The 23,479-nt window shown below is 36.2% G+C and overlaps 1 protein-coding gene across 17 annotated transcripts in view; it reads right to left on the reverse strand.

The window, feature by feature from the left end:
- The window catches only part of TRIP12 (thyroid hormone receptor interactor 12), a 152,683-nt gene that overhangs the window by 63,171 nt on the left and 66,033 nt on the right, over window positions 1-23,479 (reverse strand). For all 17 annotated transcript variants that reach the window (XM_037029231.1, XM_037029235.1, XM_037029240.1 and 14 more), the window contains 4 exons: window positions 17,881-17,986; window positions 11,406-11,542; window positions 4,867-4,950; window positions 3,745-3,840 (listed from right to left, as the gene is read on the reverse strand). In XM_037029231.1, coding sequence (XP_036885126.1) covers window positions 3,745-3,840; window positions 4,867-4,950; window positions 11,406-11,542; window positions 17,881-17,986 — 423 coding nt within the window. The remainder of the gene's footprint in view (window positions 1-3,744; window positions 3,841-4,866; window positions 4,951-11,405; window positions 11,543-17,880; window positions 17,987-23,479) is intronic.

Below are 23,479 nucleotides of genomic sequence, written 5' to 3' on the forward strand. Positions count from 1 at the left end.
AAATAGTAACTCTTAAAAGGGTGATTTACAACATCTGCCAAATGTTATATGCATTTACCTTTTTAAATAGTAATGTCCCTTTTAGAAATCTATCCTGAAGATAACACAGGAAAAATTGGAAGGCTGTATTTCACTGTAGTACAACCAAGACTGGAAACAACCTGAATTATTTACTCAGTTCAACGGGAAACTGGTGCTTTACAAAAGAAAAAGAAATCTTTCTCTCCCTCTTGCAATCTACATACACAGCAACTACGGAGAGTTAACACCAAAAAATATTTTTAGAAGCAAGTAAAGTGCATAAAGATCAGCACCATTACCTAGTAAAGGCAGTGTATGTAAAACAGGTAACATGCATTTGGTTTTGTTTTTTTTTTAAAGTAAAAAACTAAGAACAAGCCATAAAAATTAACAAAGGTTATTTGTGTGGGAGGAGGAAACAGAGTAAAGGGGTATCAAGGGAAGAAGTGACTATGCTATTCTCATGAGAAACCGAAACTTTTGGCATGGGACACAAGATAAAAAGTAATTAAAACCTGCAGTCCTGACTTTGAATTGGCAGTGTTAGTATGAACTCATATTTATTTTAAAAGGTAAAATATAATTATTTCCTGTGTTTGTCCTTTAAAAATGTCTAATAACAACAATCAAACCAGTAAGGAATACGCCTAGATCCCAAACTGTGGGCTCAAATTACCATTTCATTATTTTTTAAAAAATCAGGGGTTTCTAAAGAAATGTCTAATTTCAGGTACAGAGAGGTGGGGAAGGTGGTAGAGGAAGGCGCTGCACTTGCCATACCAACAAGCAAAAACTACTGAGATCTTATCGAAATGACTGAGAAGCCAACCTCATAGAGATCCCATCACCAACTAATGATGGTCAATTTAACCATCAATGAATATCACTTAAAAATGTCTACAAGTCTCAACCCACTTAATGACACCTAAACAATGACAACAGCAATTTAAAGAACGCAAAACCAACTATTTTGAAAACTGGTAAATAAAGAGAAAATAATTTTTCCTATATCACGTTGTCTGGGAGAGATATTCTTTAAGTATTTCTACTAAATTACTTCTTTTATTTCTCATTAAGTGAAGAATGATCACTAGACATGCAGTACTATCATTTTGTGACCCCTGCTATCTAGGCAGTAGGTTTCATTTTGATGTTTTATGAGACAATCAGACTTTATGTCCTTCCTAATATTAGAATACACCATGAATTTTGCTGTCTTTCCCCACTAGGGAAAGAAAATAAAATCAAACTAAAATCTGAAAAGGCCTAAATATTTGTATGTCCTCATTTTTACAGTTACAAACTCAAACATGCACATGAAGTGGTACCTAAGACTGGCTTAAATTAATCTCAGGAGTGGAGAGAATGGTTGAGGACATAAATGAAAAAATGGGATCAAGATCATATTATTCCCATATTATACATTCTTCAGTGGTTACTCATTACTCTTAGGTCAAACCTCACTTTTGCTGTGGGCCTGCCAAGGTCCTACATGAACTTGGAGAGCCTAAACCACTCAGCTTTCATCTTCTAATCTATTGCTCTCTTATTCACTCTTTTCACAGGCCTCCGCTTGCTGTCTATTTCTCAAACCTGCCACACTCATTCCCACGTCCCATATGCATGTGCTCTTTCCCTCAGACCTGTGCAGAGCTGGTTTCCTCACTTCATTTAGGTCTTCGCAAAGTCAACATGACTCAGAGGTTTCTCTTATGAACCTATCTACATTCCCCACCAAGAACCTACATTCTTACCCAGTGCTTTGTTTTCCTTCACTGGGCTGATTACTACCTGAACATTCTGTCTTTGTTTCTTGCCAGAGTCACCCTTTAGCATGAACACTCCATGTGAAAAATGACTGTACTTATTATCCTATTCAGGACTCACTGCAAGCCCAGGACCTAATACATACCACTAAATACAAATCTATATTCAGCCCTGGCTGGTGTGGCTCAGTGGATTGAGCTCTGCCCTGTGAACCAAAGGGTCGCAGGTTTGGCTACCAATCCTGGCACATGCCTGGGTTGCAGGGCCAGGTCCCCAGTATGGGAGCACGCAAGGAGCAACCACATATTGGTGCTTCTCTCCCTCTCTTTCTCTCTTCCTAAAAATAAATAAAGAAAATCTTTTTTAAAAAAATTTTATAGTCAGGCCCTGGCTGGTGTAGCTCAGTGGATTGAGCACAGGCTGTGAGGCAAAGGATCGCCAGTTCAATTCAGGGCACATGCCAGGGTTGCAGACCAGGTCCCCAGTAGGGGACACATGAGAGGCAACTACACATTATGTTTCTTTCCCATCCTTTCTCCTCCCCTTCCTCTTTCTCTATTTATTAAAAATAAATAAATAAAATGTATTTTTTTTAAAAAACTTTTCTTTTTTTTAATTTTTAAAATATTTTATCTATTTATCTTTAAAGAGGAAGGGAAGGAGAGAAGGAGAGAAATATCAATGTATGGTTGCCTCTCGTGAGTCCCCTGCTGGTAACTGGCCTGCAACCCAGGCATGTGCCCTAACTGGGAATAGAACCGCGATCATGTGGTTCACAGGCCTGCGCTCAATCCATTGAGCTACACCAGCCAGGGCTAAATAAAATATTTTTAAAGTTTTCCATATTCAATCATTCGTGAGAACCTTGTACAGGGTATGTTATCTGAGAGCTGAGTATTAGGTGAGCAAAACAAACCAAAAACAGAAGTACCAGCTGCTTGTTAAATTTCCTGTCAAATACTAAGGCCAGGATATTGAAAAACCCTCAAGTGTAAGTACACATATTGAGTATATGCATACATGCTGCATTAAAAAATTTAAAGTATCTGATAGAAAATTATATAAGCACATATTAGTAAGGTCAGAATTGATATATGCTTCAGTAACACTTCAGAAACTTTGAAAATTGATCAAAACTGAAGTCTTAAAATTAGCCTACTGATTCTATGGAAACATTATCAGTGGAATTATTAAAACATGATTAATTGTAAATTCTGTTTGAAGAAGCAAAAGATAGTATTCTATACCAGAAAAAAATTAACTGGATTTGTAATTATGCAAAAGTTATAGTTACAAATTAAGACCTTCAAAGTCACTGTCGTCACACCACATGACAGGATCTCTGGATTATAATACAATAATTCAATTAAATGAGTCTAGTAAACGAGACTGGTAATTCTGCAGAGAAATCTTCCCCCTCAGGTTCACACTACAAATACCTTACAGGTTAAATTTTATTATAACGTAAAAAACTCGAGATTCAAATATATGCAAATCATGCCATCAGATGCTATAATAATCAATGTAATCAACTGAGATTCTTTTTTTTAAAATTAAATTTATTAGGGCAACATTGGCTCATTGGGTCATATAGATTTCAGGTGTACATTTCTATGATACATGATCAGTATATTGCATTGTGTGCCTACCACCCAAAGTCAAACCATTTAATTAAACATGAGATTCTTTACCCTTCTACAGTTCATATAAAACAAAACAGAGCCAATCCTGCTATAAACTTTGGTTTTCTAATGATTCCAATTTAAATAGTATCTTAAGAGTTGCTGTATTTAAAGCATCAATGTGCAAAAGTTCTAATTTTTAAAACAGGTTAAACTTCATAAAAATGTCCCTACATGAAAATTTCTTACATCAATAGGTAAACAATAAAAATGGCTCTCAACAAATCATTAAGGATTTGGGGTCAGGATTACAAACTCCGCAGTATTTACTTACTAGCTCCACTTCCAATTGTTCTGTGGAAAAGTTGTGACATCCGAGGACCCAGAGGGCCAAACAGGTGAGGAGGAAGACCCCTGGCCTCTAACAGAGCTAAGGAGAAAAGGGCAGAAGTAGATGAGTTGTTGAGCTGATTTTATCTAAAAATTACAAGCAAATGATTTTATCTAAAAAATACAAGCAAATGATTCATCTCACATAAATGATTTAGACAATGTTGCTTTCCACTTTGAATTTTAAGTGAAGCTACATTAAACTTTCAAGCTACATTAAACTTTCAAGATGACTCTCATTATATTAATTATATTAATATAAGTTACAGCTTCCCAAGTGCCAGCTCCAAGGCATCCTACGGTTTTAATAGAGACACTTAATATCAGTGTACCAGCATTGTGTAAATGGTCCAAGAAAAACTCAGAGTAAATGTTGATTCTGAAGAAATTATATGCCAAACAACCTCCCACTGTTCTTCCCCTGATATTTTCCAATCAGGTATGGGTCATGAGAGCCTCTAAAAACACGAAAAATTATTTTCATCAGTTCCAAAAAGTAAGAAACCTGTGTTCGTGAGAGTTCTGGTGAAAAATTGTTGTTAGCTCCTTCAGGAACTTAAAAGCAACCTGAAACTAACTAATACGTGTTTCTTGTAAGCATCACAGTGAAACCAACCATGTAAAGATGATAAAAATATATACTCATCCAACTTATAGAGAGCATATACGTATGTAAAGCTGATTTTAGAAAAAGTACTTACAACATTAATACCTGCAGTTTATGTATATACTTTACATTAGGATAATAAGAATACCAAAGAACATGGCAAAAAGCACGCTATAAAATGCATCGTGTTATTGCCAGCTACATGTGTAAACAATGAAAATTTTAAACATTCAAAATAAATATGTAGGACTTTGTCCAATTAAACAATAATAATGAGGATCCAGGAGATCATTTTTCAATTCCAAATCATCAGTCACCCCTAAATAAAGTGTTACTGGAGGTATAAGAATTGCTGCTAGATTATGTTCAAACAAGCTTATCTGAATTAATTTCAACAAAGAGGAGTAATAACTGGCAAGCCACAGTAATGGTTTCTTATAAACTCAAAACTGGCTTTACCTTGTAATCGTCCCATCTCAGAATCATCTGATTCACTCTCCCCAGAGGTGGTCATGCCCACAGCCCCTGCAACAGAACTAGAGGCTTCAAGGAAAGAGGAAAAAAAGGCAAGGGTTAGTATCTGAACTCATTATGTTTGATTTTCTTTAAAAAGAAAAATGGTTTTTTATAGATAGACTACAATGAATAAAGGCAACTAAATGTCTGGCCATCGCACATCAAGTTGTTCTTCTAGACCTCATCCTCCAGCTTTTATGAAAAGATGGATCAACTTAGTGTTATACAAGCACAAAAACACAACCTTTGCATTGCTTGCATACAGAGCTTAGAAAAATGCCTCATGCCATTTTTGTTCCTAAAACTAAGTTTTGTCCTGAACTCCTCTACCAAAATCCATGAAGACAGCAATGCTAACAATCACAAGAATGACAGAAAGCAAAGATGACATTTGGGGAAATGTTCCCTGTAAATGTGTTCCTTCTCCAGTCTGCTTTATCTCGATTGCAGTCCTGATAAAATCACTTATGCTTTCTTTAATTTCAAGAGTTTGCAAAGATTATACTCTTACTTCAAGGCCAAAGTATTGAAGATGCACATTACAACCAACAGATGATGGCAAAACACTGTTGTACAAAAGAGAAGGCAACTAAAATGTGAAAGCATGTGTAGAATGAAGAGTTCAGATTCAGAGGGATCCTACTACCCCAAATGCTAACCTGACCAATAATGAGTCTAAGCAAACACAGGTTGATTCCATCACAAATCTGACCAGGAAACAAAATTATACACCTATAAAATTAGCAAGTTTACTGTTCTTTCTTTCTACATTTGTTGAGTCCTAAAGCATGTTTTTATACAGACGATTAATTTATGTATGACCATAACATCCACAATACCTGTAAAATTGCCAGGTAATGACAAAATGCAAGCCAGGAAGAGTATTTTTGTCATTATTGTTTGAAGAGGCACAAAAGTAACATGTGAATTTCAAGAGCTCTTCTGAAGAAAGAGGAGCTAATATACCAGCCATCAACTGTATATCCTCAATGCTTTTCTTTATACCCCATTAAGGATTTTTCTATCATTTCACTAGGATTTTTTTTAATCAGGAAAAATGTAAGGTTTAGAACAGGAGTCAGCAAACTGGCCCACATGCTAAATCCAGTCCAGCACATCAATTTGTAAATATAATTTTATTCAAACACAGTCAAACTCAAATATAGCCTGTGGCCTTTAGGCTACACCCACAGTTGAATAGAATATTTCTAATGGAAACTGTATGAAACATAAAACAGCAACTCTTCAGCCTTTACAGAAAATGTTAGCAACCTCATGGTTTATAGTTACAGACTAACCAGAAAAGTCTGTATTAAAGGGTCTCAGAGTTTAGCGAAGTCTCCACTCTGGTAAACAAACAAACAAACAAAAAAACGATAATAACTTTACTTTCTAATGCTACTTAAAGGTGGTATTTATTAAATGCTTACTCTACTATATACAGGCTGTGTAATGTTTCCTCATGACCACATAAAGAGGCATTATAAGCGTTATTGTACCCATGTGAAAACTGGGGCTTTGTGACTTTGTGTGCACTTGCCCAAGGTCAGACAGAGATTTGACCCTAGGCAGTCTAATTTCTTAGGTTGTACTCTTAAGAACTGAACTTTATCAGTCCTGGCTGCTATGGCACAGGGCATTGACCAATGCCCTGCAGACCCAGGGGTCACCAGTTCAATTCCCAGCTAGGGTATATGCCTGGGTTGCAGGCCAGGTCCCCAGTTGGGAGCATGTGAGAGGCAACCAATCTATGTTTCTCTCCCCTCCTTCCCATCTTGCTGAGAATAAATAAAATCTTAAAAAAAAAAAAAGAACTCAATTCTGTCAGCTCCTTAAATATATTCTTCAGTACGACTTTTTAATTCAAGTACAGTTTCTTCTTCACATTATGCAGAAACACTGTTAACAAATACTGCTATTAGGGACCAATTTCAAGTGAATGTAAAGCAGTTCTTAAGGCTCTTAAAGTTGCTTTAAAACTCTTCCAATTATGTGAAAAGCAAATACAAAATTTTGACAAATAGTTTTCACGCACTCTGGAACCACACACTTTTTAAAGAAAAAACAAAAATTCACCTGTAAGTTAATGCTGGCCTTCTAATTTTGTTAGTGTCTACCGGTTTATAAAACATTCTACAGATCTACAACATAGGATTTTAAAGGTTTACCTTTAAGTTACCTCTTACACATATTATTATAATGACTTACATAACAAGGAGTATCTCATATTGCACTGCCACTAAGACATTAACCAAGACAAGGCTTTTTATTAGGGATGCAAAGACTCTAATAGCAGGGACCCAACCTCAAGGGAGTCCCAGAACCACTACAGGGAGGGGAAGAGGTATTCTGATATTTTTAATGGAGGTAGAGTACCACCTGTTTTGACAGAAATCAGTGACTGGACACAAATAAAAAGATCCTTTGCTAGCTGTTGGACGGCAAGTATTAAGTATCTGTTTACTATAGCTCTTTGCACATAAGCTTTTACAAATTTAGATAAATCAAACTAGCCTGCCACAAAGGCTTGCTGTTTCTAAAGTCTTGCAGGTAAGGAAATGTAATCAATCAGTAAGAGTTAATGACAAAGTTCTTTAGTCAGGGCATCAAATCTCTTTGGGCAACATGCACAAGACCTGTTCCTAGACACAAATGTAAGACGACCAGCAGAGAAAATCCAGTGCCAAACTTTAAGAAGTAAGTGTCCATCTTTTTTTGTTTGGTATCTCTCCCATTTGGTCTTAGCATATCTTCGAAACACCACCTAAGATAGTTTCCAACATACAACAGAATAAAAACAATGTAGAAAATTTGTTGTATAAATAAGAACACAAGAATTTTAATATGGAGCTCCAAGTTTTTATACTTTAACAAATAGAATCTCTTAGGCAGAAAGCAAAGACAAAATATCAGAATACTGACAGAATTCAGTGTTAGTTGACAGGAACCACTAAAGATTCATCAGATACCTAAGTCTAAAACACAGGAGAGACAAAAGGAAACTTTTTTTAGAGTCATGAAAACTTATTCTTCAAAGCCAGAAGAATGTCATTAGGAATGTAATTATGTCTTTTATGGGTCTTAGTATCAGGTGACATGGTAAGAATATGATTTGCAGTTGTACTAAACAAAAGAAGTTAGGGAGAGAAAATTTTACAAAACTGAGTTGCTTTCTGCGGACTTGATTTCTCCATTTCAGTATCTCCGGTGTTTCCAAGATCGTATCAGCTCTACAAAGGGGTGCACAGTTCTCATGAAGCTAACAGCTAAATCCACCCCAGACTTCTGGGAAAATATGGGGAATGCTTATTTTCAGCTTCAAGAGCTAATGTTCCTTTTACAAAAAGCTAAAGAGGTTGAGCTCCACATCACAGTACATTCTAGACCCAGTAGGGACACCATTACCAAAAAACTTTCCTAGGTGTCAACAACACTGGCACCAAGTTTGCCAAAGATGGAGTCAATGCTTTAGTATCTACATATGAAAAAAACAAATACACTTATTTCAAAGATTACATTGAAGTAAGTTAAGAAAATACGACCTTTAAAAAATAAATAACACTGCCCTGGCTGGTGTAGCTCAGTGGATTGAGAGAGGGCCTGTGAAACACATGATCACGGTTCGATTCCCAGTCAGGGCACATGCCTAGGTTGCAGGCCAGTTCCCAATGGGGGACTCACGAGAGTCAACCATACATTGATGTTTCTCTCCTTCTCTCCTTCCCTTCCCCTCTGAAGATAAATAAAATCTTTAAAACTAAATAAATAAATAACACTGAAAAATGAATATATAAGTAACACTAAAGAGATTAATTCAATCTCTTTCAATTACTAAAAACATTTTTTCAAAATAAATACTTCAAATGACGGGAGTCTTATGCCAACTGTGTAAGAGCTGTCTGAGAATTCATACTTGCCAAAAGATGCTGAGCTATCATACTGATTTATAATTGACACTACTAACTTAAGAGGGTTTTATTTTTCTTTAAATTTCAATCTTATATACTATGAAACTAAAGCACGTCACATTGGTTGTACACCTGACACTAATATGTTGTATGCCAAGTGTGATTAAAAAATTAAAATGTGACAAACACACTACTCTGAAGAATTTAATATAAAGCTAATAAGTAATTCTACTGTTTTCCCAGAACTACTGTACTGTGGTGGCAGAATTCCTATAGGATCCACCAGGGACCCAGCCTCTGATGTATAATCAAGGTAGTGCTGCTCTAATACCAGTGAACATGCCACATGCATCTTTTATATATAAACTTGAAAAATATGTAGGTCACACTGTGATTTCAAATGAGTGACCACAATGAAACACAGGCAAGTGTTTAGAAGGGCAGTCTTATTAACCTAATCCCTTGAAGCTTTTATCCCCTAGTAAATATACTAGGGAACAAAATTTTACATATCACCCTTGCCCCCATTCCAGCCTTCAATTATCTCCACATCAATTCAACAAACTCTTCTAACCCTAAGGAAGGAGAACAACACAGTCATAAATATACACTTCTTTTCTAAGACCTGGATTTGGAGAGTCACACTTTCTATATACTGGGCTCAACAAAAAGGCTGTTTAGTTTTCTTCTGTACAACACCTCTAGTAGTGCTCAGTTGTCTTTGACTTCATTCAAAATAATTTTGTTAGATTGTATTGTGACAGCTGTCCTAACAGCATGCATTTTTTTAAATGTATCAAAAATGATGAATTTTTGTGCAGCCAATTTAAAACTGAAAATGGAAGAAAATGTGCAACATTTTTTTGGCATATTATGCCTTATTTCAAGAAAGGTAAAAATACAACTAAAACCCCCCAAATCAGTTGTGCGGTGTACAGAGAAGGTGCTATGACTGACTGAACCTGTCTAAAGTAGTGTGTGAAGTTTCTGGGTACTACTAATTTTGTGGCCAAATAATTCTTTGCTGTGGGGCTGTCTTACTCATTAGAAGATGTTTAACAGCACCCCCGGCCTCTATCTACTAGAAGCCAATGGCAGAAGATACCCCACATACTAAAAATATCCAAATCAATAAAATTATTGGTGTACATGAAAAATGTGTCTTTTATTTTGCAGAAAAATGTAAACAGACTTTTTCGCCAACCAATTTTATAAAGGAGGAAAACAGCACTCACACCTCTGCAGGTTGTTCTGAACACTCAATGAGAATATACGTGAAGTACTTAATACTGTGTCTGCAATAGAGTGTACGGGCCATAACTGCTATTATAATCACTGTAATGAGTCCACTTTAACAACACACTCTGAAGTTCCATTTCTGTCATCCATATGGGAATTGCCCCACTTCCCTGCTCAGACTTGAAATAAGCATTAAAACACTGGGAAGGGTAGGCTGTGTATCACAAAAAGGACCAATGAGTTGCATGTGTAATAGAGTTTTATTATCTTCTATATCTACCACTTAACTCTTCAGAAAAACTATCTGAGAAAAAAAGCACAGGAAATAAATCCCCTCCTACAAGAAGAGATGCTCTAAATTCCCCAAGTAACTTAACCATACATAACTGGGAAAGATCAGTGGTAAACATGTTAAGTTGGACGGAAAGCTGAGAAAAAAGGCATAAAATATGGACAAGAGTGGGCAAACCAGAACTTTTCTGGTGAAAAAGGACACATAATCAACCACAGGCATTAAAGTAAAGTAGCACATATTTTAATATTAAACAATAGTACATGAAAGAGCTCTGTTCAAAAGTGAGACTATACTATGCCTACACCAACGTGTTATAATCCTAACTTAATGATCTCATACCCAGATGCTTATAATGATGAACTGTAATGATTTTTTTAATGGGATCTTAATGCTAGTGAGAAATGTTAATGACAAGCTACATTTTAACCTGTTAGCCACAATTAGCCATGAATATAACAGCCTTCTTTTGGTGTTGATAATGGATACATATTTAAAGTTTAAGGGGTTGGGGTAGGAGACTGGAGGTAGCTTAACTTTTGCTGTGCAAAGATACAAAGAATATTAAGCCCATAAAAATATAAAGAGTACTCTTGAAGTTGCTTAGATTCAAACTGAATACTTATTTTTTTAAAATAAAACATTCTAAATTAAAATTTACGTATGTACAAAGTGACTTAAGCTGTATCCTTACCATTTTATAATACATTTAATTTTTTTTCAAACAGTCAATAGGTAACTATTATTACAGTCATCAATTTAAAAGAAGTTTAAACTGAAAAAGACTTCCTCCTAAAAGCCCTTTGAATGTAATTAGTACAAATTTGGATTTGGAAAAGAACTAAACAACAACAACTGAATCCAACTAATCAAAAAAACCAAACTTATAAAAGCGAAACAAAAGATAAAAGTTCGTTTGGTGATAAACATCTGGTATATTTATGTCCCACCTCTTCCAATATATTTGGTATAAAAAGTAATTTATCTCCAAACAGATGTGGAAGATACATAAATGCATTTTAGGGCTGCGGGTGCCACTCTACCTGCAGCTCCTTGGGGAGTTTCGTCTGTCCTTGCAGCTGAAGAATTGACCGCCTCCTGGTTGCTCTCAGGGTCAGCCATTTTCTCCTGTCGACGAGCTTCAGCTGCTCCTCTTTTGCCCAGGCCAGAGCCTCGCCGACTACAACAGAAAAATGCCATCATCGGCAGCACTACCAGTGACCAGGAGCAATGAATACACAGGACAAAGCTCCAATGCACGGAGCACAAAGCCAGTTTCTTCTTACATACAAACTGTTGCAGAAAATCACTATGGGTAACAACCAAGACTCTGTATATTTAAAAATCTTCCAACTTATATTGCCTTTACAATACAAGCTTTTGTGTTCGTATGAGCTATTACCATCCTTACAGAAAGATGTAATTTTTAAACACTTCCAACTAAATGAGAATGTGATTTATTCTACAGAGACAAATCAACTCATTTACAATAGAAACTACTTCCAGGGTAAATAGTAGATCAATATACAAACTTTCAGCTTGATACCAGACAAAAGGGGGGAGGGTAGGAAAGGGTAGAGAAGATGCAGAACATTCCCATTACCTAAGTTTCAGATTCCGTAAATCAAAAAATAAACTATCCTACTAATGGACAACAGCTCCATCCTTTAAAATAAATAATTAAAGATTTAATATTTATAAATAAACACAGATGAAACTTGGAAAGGCACTTTTAATATTTAGGATTAATCCTAATATCTAGGATGAAGACACAGTATAAGATATTGAAAAAACAATGATCAGTCATTTTCCATTTAGCAAATAATTATTATTAATGATAACTTTTTTCCTATTTTGACAAAAATGAGGTAGAAACAAAAGACTTATCCAAATTATTACAGGTTGATATGGTTTAAATAGCAGTTCCCCAAATGCAGAAACCTAGGTTTAGGAAATGCATTAGGAAATGCAGAAACCTAGTGCTAAAGAAATCTTTTAGACTAAAGTCAAGCTACAGTGAAATTAGATGCTCCCTAGTAGAGAACAAGAGGCAGACATGTAAATGAGGCTCTGAATTACCAAAGAATATGAGAACAGTTTCTTCTTCCAATTAGTAAAAACATCCACACTAAACAGAAATTTGTTTATTTAATCTTTCCTTCATAGTTAAACAGCTCATTCCAAATGCAATTTGCCAAGCTACAAATGAGTGGGATTCAAATTAATTCGTTTATTTAACATTTAATTTGCACCAAGCACATGATACACACTTCTAAGCACTTTGGTTGTTGCCCTCAAGGAATGTTAGTCTAAACAGAGAAAAGAGCACAGCTATAGTGAACTATAAAATCAATTGGTTGAGGAATCTCAACTAATTCCAAAAAGTTTAAAATAAAGAACATTCCATGGGTAGGTGGCTAGATAGCTCCTGCACGGAATGACCATGTACAAGTGTAAGTAATTACACGTGCACTGAAAAAGTGATCATGAGCAACCCTGGCTGGTATAGCTCAGTGGACGGAGCACCAGTCTGTAAAACCGGAGTTGCAGGTTTGATTCCCAGTCAGGGCACATGCCTGGGTTTGCAGGCCAGGTCCCCAGTAGGGGGCATGTGAGAGGCAACCACACACTGATGCTTCTTTCCCTCTCTCCTTCCCTTCCCCTGTATCTATAAATAAATAAATAAAATCTAAAGGGAAAAAAAGTGATCATAGGCAGAAGCTGCAGAAAAGGCCAAGACACTAGATTACCTGACTTCACATATAGCTTAAAATTAATTTTTAATCACAGTAAATTCAGTTTATGTCTAAGATTATAAACCTTGGGTAAACTGGATTTAAAATTTGGCCCAAAGTTGGACAAAAGCTCTGAAGAACTAAGAAACTGTCTCAGACGTCCTCATAAAAAGTACAGGCACACTTCAGAGATACTGTGGGTTTGATTCCAGACCTCCACAAAAAAAAAAAAAAGAAGAAGAAGAAGAAAGGAAAGAAAATACTGCAATAAATCAAGTTGCATGAATTTTTGGTTTCCCAGTACATATAAAAGTTATGTTTACACTATACTGCGGACTATTAAGTGTGCAGTAGCATTATGTCTAAAAAAAAACAATGCACATAATCTTAATTTAAAAATAGTTTATTGTGAACAGGAAGAGAGGAGTGATCTTGGACATCACCTGAAGCAGTTGCCTGCTAGAGGAGGTTAACAGGAAGTGTTTACAAGGACTTCTAGGCAAGATGCAGACATAGATAAACACAATTCACCTCCTCACACAACCACAGAAAGAATTACAACTAGACCTCAAAACAAACTAACACTGAGAACCATCAGAAAATCGAGCTGTATGGAAGAGTCTAACAACCAAGGATTTAAATCAGTAAACTAGTAAATCAGTAAAGGATTTAAATTAGCTACATTCAGCCAGACAAGTGCATTTTCTACAATAGGCTATGCTACTAAGACAGAGAGTCAAAGCAATTCTACCTAATACACAAAAACACGGAGTCTAGAGACAAAAAAACATGGCCTAAATGAAAGAACAGAACAAAACCCCAGAAAAAGAACTCAATGAGATGGATAACCTAACAGATGAAAAGTTAAAACATGTGATCAGAAGGCTCAAAGAACTCACTGAGTACAGCAACAAAATAAAAAAAGACCCAGGAAGAAATGAAGATTACACTAAGTGAAATAAAGAAAAATCTACAGGCATCCAACAGTCAGGGTTTAGAACAACAATTTGAAACATAAGGAAGAAAAAGCATTCAAACTAAACAGCAAGAAGGAAAAAAAAGACTTCAAAAAATGATGATAGCACATGGAGTCTCTGGGACATCTCCAAACACACCAACTTCTAAATCATAGGGGTGACAGAAGAGGAAAGAGCAAGAGATTAAAAACTTATTTGAAAAAATAATGAAAGAAAACTTCCCTAATTTGGTGAGGGAAATAGACATACAAGTCCAGAAAGCACGGAAAGTCCCAAACAAGTTGGATCCAAGGAGGACCACACCAAGGCACATCCTAATTAAAATGCCAAAAGTTAAGGGACTGGCAAGAAGTATTCAAAGTGGTAAAAAGCAAGGACCTACAACCTAGATTACTCTACCCAGCAAAGCTATCATTTAGAAGGGCAGATAATTGCTTCCCAAACAAGGTACAGCTAAAGGATTTCATCATCATCAAGCCATTATTCAATGAAATGTTAAAAGGGACTTATTTAAAAAAAAGACTTCCGCCAAGACGGAGGTGTAGGTAGAAACACTGTGCCTTCTCTCACAACCAAGTTTGAATACAACAAAGGTTTAGTAAACAAAGATGCAGCCAAAGAACAGAAAACTGAAGTAAGCGGAAGTCTGACAACAACGAACCGTTCAACTGGGACCGGTAATAGGGGCGGAGACAGCAGTGGAACAGGGTCCGGCAGGAAGGATCGCCCAACCCAGGCAATCCAGGCAACCCAGGTGTACAGGCAGACGGGGTAGCATCACGGACCCAGTGAGGGTGCGGGGCAGGCTGAGCGAAGTCACACATTCCCTCACAGATAAACCAGCAGAGGTGCGAGCAGTGAGACAGACCCCGCAGGCCCCAGCTGCGAACACAGTGAGGGTGTAGGGCAGTCTGACCGCAGTTGCACATTCGTGCGCGCACATAACCAGCAAACGAGTGAGCAGTGAGATGGACCTCGCAGCAGGAGGAGGCAGAGGGGACCACCATTGATTTCCTTTGACCCTGCTCCCACATACAGCATCACAACCCAGCTACTGAGTTGCCCCACCCTGGTGAACACCTAGGGCTCCGCTCCTCATACATAACAGGCATAGACAGTCCAAAATATGGCTCAAGAAGAACTCAAAGCCCTAGAGCCAATAACTCTAAGCAAAAAAGAAATAGTCAACCTATCAGATGCACAGTTCAAAATACTGGTGATCAGGATGCTCACAGAACTGGTTCATTATAGTCACAAATTAGAGGAACATATGCAGGCTAAACTAATTGAAATGAAGGGAAGTGCACAGGAAACCGATAGTGATGGAAAGGAAACGGACTCAAATCAAGGGGGTGGACTACAAGGAAGAACAAAACATCCAACCAGAAAAGAGTGAAGAAACAAGAATTCAAAAAAAGGAGAGGCTTAGGAACCTCCAGGACATCTTTAAACATTCCGACATCTGAATTATAGGGTACCAGAAGGGGAAAAGAAACAGCCACCAGTGGAAAACTTACTTGAACAAATAATAAAGGAGAATTTCCCCAGGGAAATTTTCCTGACAAAGGAAATAGACTTCCAGGAAAGCCAGGAAGCTCAGAGAGTCCCAAAAAAGTTGGACTCAAGAAGGAACACACCAAGGCACATAATCATTACATTAGCCAAGACTAAAATGAAGCAGAGAATCCTAGAAGCAGCAAGAGATAGGGCAACAGTCACCTACAAAGGAGTTCCCATCAGACTGTCAGCAGATTTCTCAAAAGAGACCTCACAGGCAAGAAGGAGCTGGAAAGAACTATTCCAAGTCATGAAATCCAAAGACCTACAGCCAAGATTGCTCTATCCAGCAAAGCTTTCATTTAGAATGGAAGGGCAGGTAAAGTGCTTCTCAGATAAGATCAAATTCAAGGAGTTCATCATCACCAAGCCCTTATTATATGAAATGTTAAAGGGACTTATCTAAGAAAAAGAAGATGAAAAATATGAACAGTGAAAGGACAGCAAACTCAGTTATCAACAACCACACCTAAAACAAAAGCAAACCAAGAGGACAGCTAGATCAGGAGCAGACCCATAGAAATGAAGAACACACGGAGGGTTAGCAACAGGGGAGTTGGAGGAGGAGAAGCGGGGAGAAGGTACAGAAAATAAGTAGTATAGAGGGTAGGTAGAAAATAGATAGGGGGAGGGCAAGAAAAGTAGGGGAAATACAGAATCTAATGAACTTGAGACACATGGTCATAAACTAAAGGGGGAGAATGGTGGGGAAGGGGGTGTGCAGGGTAGAGCAGAATGAAGGGGGGAATAGAACAACAACTGTAATGGTATAATCAATAAAATATATTTAAAAAAAGAAAAAGATCAAAACTATGCACATTAAAGCTGCAACAAATTCACAGCTATAAACAACTCAATCTAAAGCAAACAGATTAAGCAAACAACTAGAAGAGGAACAAAATTACAGAAACAGATTATCTGGAGGGTTATCAGCTGGGAAAAAGAAGGGGGAGAATAAGGAAAGGTGCAAGAATTAAGAAGCATAACTGGTAGGTACAAAATAGGGGCATGTCAAGAATAGCATAAGACATGGAGAAGCCAAAAAACTTGTATGCACAACCCATGGACTAAGGGGGGAGGGGGACTGCTGGAAGAAATAGGGATCCTGGGCAGATGGGGGCAAGGGGGGGCGGAATAAGACAACTGTAATACCATAATCAATAAAACATATTTTCAAAAAATACTTGATTGCTGGTTTTTGGCACATTTGGTAGAGAAAACAAAATACATGTAAATGAAAGAAAAATCCTGCGAGGCTGTGAATAGTTATCAGCACAACAGCACATGACCAAGGTTGAAAATAGGGAATGAAATGGCAAGAAAAGATTTTTAACATTAATATAAGATTCCCAATCAGTTAATAAAAGTATGTGAAACATGACTGAGCAATACACTATCACATTAAAGGTAGCTAGTTTTCTGAAAATGAGTTCCAAATAGCAACTGGGAGAAATGGGAATTAAAGACCTGAAATAATACAAACAAAACCTATATTTTTCCTTGAGGGGTAGGTGTTGTAATACAAAATGAAGATTAAGAACATCTCTCCCATTCATCCTTTAAACTCAGTAAGTGGTGCCAATGTGTTTAGAAACTAATTAGGCAACATCACAGCCATTAAGACAGGCATCCCTTTTGATCTATTCATTACCCTACCTTTAAAAAATAACCCAAACCTGCTTAAAGATGCTCTTTAGAGATTTATTTGGTAAATGGAACTCCAAAAACAATCAAATGTCTAAGTATGTGGCAACAACTATAAAAATAATGTAGCAACAACAACAAAAAAGATAAAGGATAAAAAAGTGTTACAAAAAACTAGTATGTAACTAAAACCTAGAGAAAACATGTAAATAAGTACTAGGACAGAACTCATGAAAACAATAATAGTTATGTTAAAGTAAATTTGTGTCCTGGCTGGTGTGGCTCAGTGAACTGAGTGCTAGCCTGTGAACCACAAGACCCCCGGCTCAATTTCCAGTCAGGGCACATGCCTGGCATTCGGGCCAGGTCCCCAGTTGGGGGCGTGGGAGATGCAACTACACCCACACAGGGCTGTTTTTCTCCCTCTCTCTGTCCCTTCCTTCCCCTCTCTCTAAAAGTAAATAAAATCTTTAAAAAATAATAAAATAAATTTCCTTATTCAATACTCAAGTGAAACAATTTTTTAAGCTGACAAAGTTAATGATCTTGATGGGAGCTGCCACAGAAATGAACTAATCACAAACTGGAAGAACCTGAGTTACTACCTGGCACTAGCACAGGAGCCCGTGGTCTTTTGGCGTGTGCTCCGCCTCAAACTGGGGAGCTCAGCAGGTGGGGATTCACTGCGCTTCTTGGTAGATTTTCTTAAACCTATACACGAGAAACACGAAAGTAAAATATTAGCAAGAGCAGTTATCTTAAAAATTACAAAATTCTTCAGGTCATCATCCTGGTCCAAAGCCCACAGAATCTTCAATACTATATGGCCTGAGAAGTCGATAAGCATATTTCCATTGGAACTGTGGAAACACCTTTAATAGATGTTAACTTTTCAGACTAATTATATACTAACAATTACCCAAGATGCTTTAATTTTTGACCATTTCACTAATTGAAAGTGAAAAAATAAGAAATTCTTCACTCTTGATTTTGTTAAAAATGCCAGGAGTCTAGGAAAGAGGTGATAAACAGAGTTCTAGGTCTTCTTGACATTTTAGACTCTTAATTTAAAACTTCAGTTCATTCAACTTGGCGGTACTTAAGCCATATATAAAGAAAGTTGTTAAGTGAAAACCATGTTATTATAAGAATCTTTAATAAAAAACAAACTATAAAGACCAAATTCATGTTCAGACAGGAATTACCATTTAAAAATTTAAACCATACCTTTAGCCTCCATCCCCAAAAATGGCTTTTGTGAAAGATGATCTACATTCCTCAAACTCCATAAAGATGAAATAAAACTTCCAGTGGGTAAAGATCGGCCCAAGAGATTAAAGTTAAATTTTATTTTTAGGTTGATTTGCAATATAGCACATCGCCAGAATTATCTGATGTGATCAGAAATCTCTGCCTGATACCCTATACTATTTTATCTTTGTCCAGTAACCTTCATTGGGCATGGCACTTGAACGGATTATAAATGTAGCTTAATATATGCAGGTAGAGTCACTATTCTTTAAGGTTTAAAAATTCAGAAATTCTTAATATTTCAGGAAATATTAACTTATACCTACCGATTGCGTGACTAAGTTTTAATAGACTAAAACATGTACAATTTAGAAAAAGAAAAAAAACATGACTGCATATTATAGTTAAATACTGCCAAAACCAAAGTGCTTTCTTTTATAAAGCACCTGAAAAAACCTTGTATTACACTAACTTAACTCACATAACACTCAAGTGTCCTTAGACATACCATGATACAGTGAGGACACCAGCACCAATTTTTACATCTATACAGTGACATTCAAAATAAAACACTCGGCTTAATGGGTTGTGGGCTACTGCTCTATTGCTAATTTGAGGTTGCCAGTATACTTTTTGGCCAAACTTTCTGACATTTCACTACTCGTGACCTATTTTATTTTAAACTTTAGTGGTTAACTTTCTTTTAAAAAACTTAAAAACTTTCAATATAATACAAGGTACTTGTTTTAAGTGTATGGGTTCAATGAGTTTCACAAAGTGTTCACCCATATAAAGACCACCACAATCAAGATGCAAAACATTTCCATTCCTCTAAAAAGTTCCTTCATGCCCCTCGTGATTAAATCTCCCCAACACATCAGGCCTTGGCAACCAATGATAAGCTACTATTGCTACTGCCTATAAAAAATTTCATATGAACAAAATTACAGGTTTTGGAAATAAACTCATGTTGCTGTCCATGTTAGTCCATTCCTTTTTACTGTGGAGTGGGTATGGTATGGTATTTTTCTGTGTATGTGCACAAACTCTTTATCCACACTTGGTGTTAAACAGAACTGCGCTAAGTTTCAGAAAAATATTTATAACTTATGTCATAATCATACCACCATATAAAATGACTGACTGTTAGACTGACAGTAACACTATCTAGCCTGATAAACTAGGACAGATAACCCCAAACATTTTGTTGGCTCAAAGGCAATCCCATGGTAAAGGAGATGCTACATATAATGAATGCTCTCTAGTGGAAGAAATGTATTGCTATTTGTAACATTACCTGAGTCCAGGATGACAGAAAAAACTTGCTTTTACATACTCTGCTCCTAAAACTAGAACAAGAGAACCTCTCACATACTGTTAAGATTGGTAGAAACTTATCAGGGTATCTAAACAAATCAAGTGAATTCTCTTAGAAGAACTATATAAATTCTGGGGAAAAGGAAAGTTGATGTTAAAAGTTTGGTAAATAAAGTACTTCCTAGAAAGTGTGAATACTTAACCTTTTTTGGCCAACCAGCAAATTGATGATGCTAGAATATACTATCTTTGAGTTTTAATGTGCTATGGAGTTTTTCAAAAAAGCATTTTCAGGTATAAAGTTGATAATTCTTATTTTTTCAGACATAAAAATATTATCAGACTTGCTTAGAGATGCATAACTACACAATTCCTAAGCTAATTCTGAAGAACAGTATACTGTGTGTTCAATACATTTCTGGCAAAGTGTCAAAATTTTGCTTTACTGGTTCATTTAGAAACCTTTAAGCAATATATTTGAATAGGGGGGAAAATTTTAAAACTATATAAAAATACAGTATTTTTGTAGAATTAAAACATACTTTCTTTATTCTACCAGTCAAATAATGAGTATTTTAACAGAAGAGGAATCATATTAAGTATAAACCTACAACCTACTGAAAACCAATTACAACACATGTACATGGAAACACACACACACACCCTTTTCTCCAGGTGCTGTAATGCAACAAAACTGTATTTACCATTTATGTTTAAGATGCCACTCTAAAAAGCAATCAGAATATCACTGATCAGGTTAATATATTCTTACCGAGAAAGGGGCCTTTGTGTAATAAAGTGAGGCATAAATGTAGACATATTACTTTTATCAAAGTTCCCTGACCTTTTTATACTGGTATATGAATATACAACTCTATTCCTACAAATGTATTCCTATAATCTTTATTCCTCTGAACAAAGGTGAAACAGGCAGTATTATACTTTTTAAAGTCCTAATTGATATTTTCTTCTATAATAAGTATGCCTTACTTTTTTCCTTTTTAAGAAGTACTGTATTTTGCCTGTATAGCATACACTTTTTTGCCCAAATTTTTGCGGGAAAATAAAGCTGCACATTATACATGGGTGTAATGATTACACGCCATGGGTACAATAACCCCGTGTATAATGCACACAAAAATGTGGGTGGATATTATACAAGGAAGCACATTATGCATGGCAAAATACAGCATTCCTAACCCCAAAGTGATCTGCTGGAAATGCAGGGCTTCATCTTTTTAAAAGAAACGATTCCTTTTGCTAAGAGTGACATGTGAAATGTAAAGTAACTAGACCTCTCACATATCCAGTTATAAACTTTGATTTTTAAATATAAACATTTTTAAAATTTCAACATATTGCAGGCCTTACATATTTTACCTTCTGGACCCTTAAAAATAATTAATATGTTCTTGGGTATCTACTGCTGCTTATAATTGATTTTCCTTTTTTATTTGAAATTTTAAAAAAGTATTTCTCATTACATTATCAAACTGTAAAATGATTCCAATTTTGTCACTTGCAGAAGAAATAAGCAGTAGTAACATGACCTAATGCTACTACCAGAGTCACCAAAAGTGGGAAAAATGCCATTCCTTGGAAAGGTAAGGTTTCCACTCTTGTGTTGCTTTAAAAGTGGCAATATACAACTGGGCCATATAGATTCACTGTCATGCTTTTATTCTACTTTTAATTCTTACATGATCTGTTATAGGTATATTAATCTTTGATATGGTATATACACATACACCAGACCTATTACAAAGTCCTTCAATGAAAATATAGTGCCCCATGATAAAGTATTAGCAATGCAATAATTAAGTAAACTTTTTAATGTCCTAAAAGATTCCTTTTGTCCTTCTCTTGTATAAGGAGTTCAAAGTAGACATGAATATCAATGTATCTGATAAAGTTGTTTGAAAATCAATGGGGGTGGGGGGGAATCAACCTAACACCTTTGTTCAGTGAATAATGACATCATTCTAATACATAAATATTTTTATTCTCCAACTTACACGTTTACTTTAAAGTAACATTAAAAATTGACCAAGTAGACATCTGCTGCATTATGTCCTGCAACACTTTTTCTGAGTGTCCTGCCTTTTTAATTCTCTAAGGAAATTATCTCCCGAGATACTGATGAAACTGTCATTCACAGTACACTCCTACTACCCATGATACTCCAACTGGCCAGACTATTTCAATCATCTCCAATTACAATTCTACAACCACCAACCTGTCTCCCTTCCACCAGTGATTCATTCATGGAAAGGTAGGCATCTAACTCAAGGAGATACAAGGGACTTTCTTCCAGGCTGATGTCTTCTTTGTGGGGTGTGGAACTGAGGGGATCATTAAGTCACGAGGCTTGGGACAAATAGGGCCATCTTCATTTGAGCTCCTGGATCCAGCCAAGCCTGAGTCTCTTGGCTTTACCAGTCATGTGAACTGATTTCCATTCAATTTTCACTGACTATCCATCACATAAACCCAAATCTTCTGACTATAAGTCATTAAAATTTTTCTTCTGGAGAGCCCTGGCTGGTGTAGCTCAGTGGATTGAGCGTGGGCCTGCAAACCAGACGATCGTGGTTCAATTCCCAGTCAGGGCACATGCTTGGGTTGCAGGCCAGTTTCCGGCAGGGGCCAGTTCCCTGCAGGGGATGCACGAGAAGCAACCATGCATTGATGTTTCTTTCCTCTCTCCTTCCCTTCCCCTCTAAAAAGATAAATAAATAAAATATTTAAAAAAAAAAAACAAAAACAGAAATTGAGCTTTTAAAAAAAAATTTTTCTTCTGGAGTAGGTGTCAACAAACTATACTATGAATCAAATCCAGCTGGTGGCCTGTTTTTTTTAATACAGCTCACAAACTAAAAATGTTTTTTACATTTTTAGTGAGTTATAATGAAAGAAGATGTGACAAAGGCTGTATGTGGTCAGTAAGGACTAATATTTACTACATGGCCCTTTATTAAATATGTCTAATGACCTGGACTTTGAGAAGAAAAAAAGTAATCTAAGCACTCACCAAAATTTTAAAAATCAGTCAAAAATTAATCAAAAACTTATCCAAAACAAAATAAATCCCTTTATTTTTTAGAAAGAAAAAGTAAATAAATACCTGAGCTAAATAAATAATCTTAGTGATAAAAGCTTCAGTACTAATTCTTCTGGAATACTAAGTATCTTAATTTTTACTTCTTTTTGTCATATTCCTACAGACAATAAATGAAGTAGAAAAACCAATACGAATAAGGTACACAAACCAATACCTTAAACAAGTGTTAATATCCAGAAAAAGCACTATGATTCAATTACATATGCGGATGTCAAAGATGACTGGGACTGACGTTTCTCAATTTTTATATATTAAAAAATGCTAACAATTAATTACACTATTTATTTACATGTCAAATCTATTTCAAAGGGTTTTCAAAAACACTTTTTTCTTCATAAAAGGAAGGAAAAGAACACCAAATAACATGATGATTAGTACGCATGAGGAGTTCAATTTACAATCATTTAATAGGGTCATTTGGCTACTGGAAAAATTGGACCTAATAAGGAAAATCATCTAACATATTCTCAGTAACTAGCTCTTGATTCCTTCCGCCAGCACAGAATCATGAGAAC

Source organism: Sturnira hondurensis, unplaced genomic scaffold (genome assembly GCF_014824575.4).
Source record: "Sturnira hondurensis isolate 20B ecotype Veracruz unplaced genomic scaffold, ASM1482457v3 Scaffold0020237, whole genome shotgun sequence".
Classification (NCBI taxonomy): Eukaryota; Metazoa; Chordata; class Mammalia; order Chiroptera; family Phyllostomidae; genus Sturnira; species Sturnira hondurensis.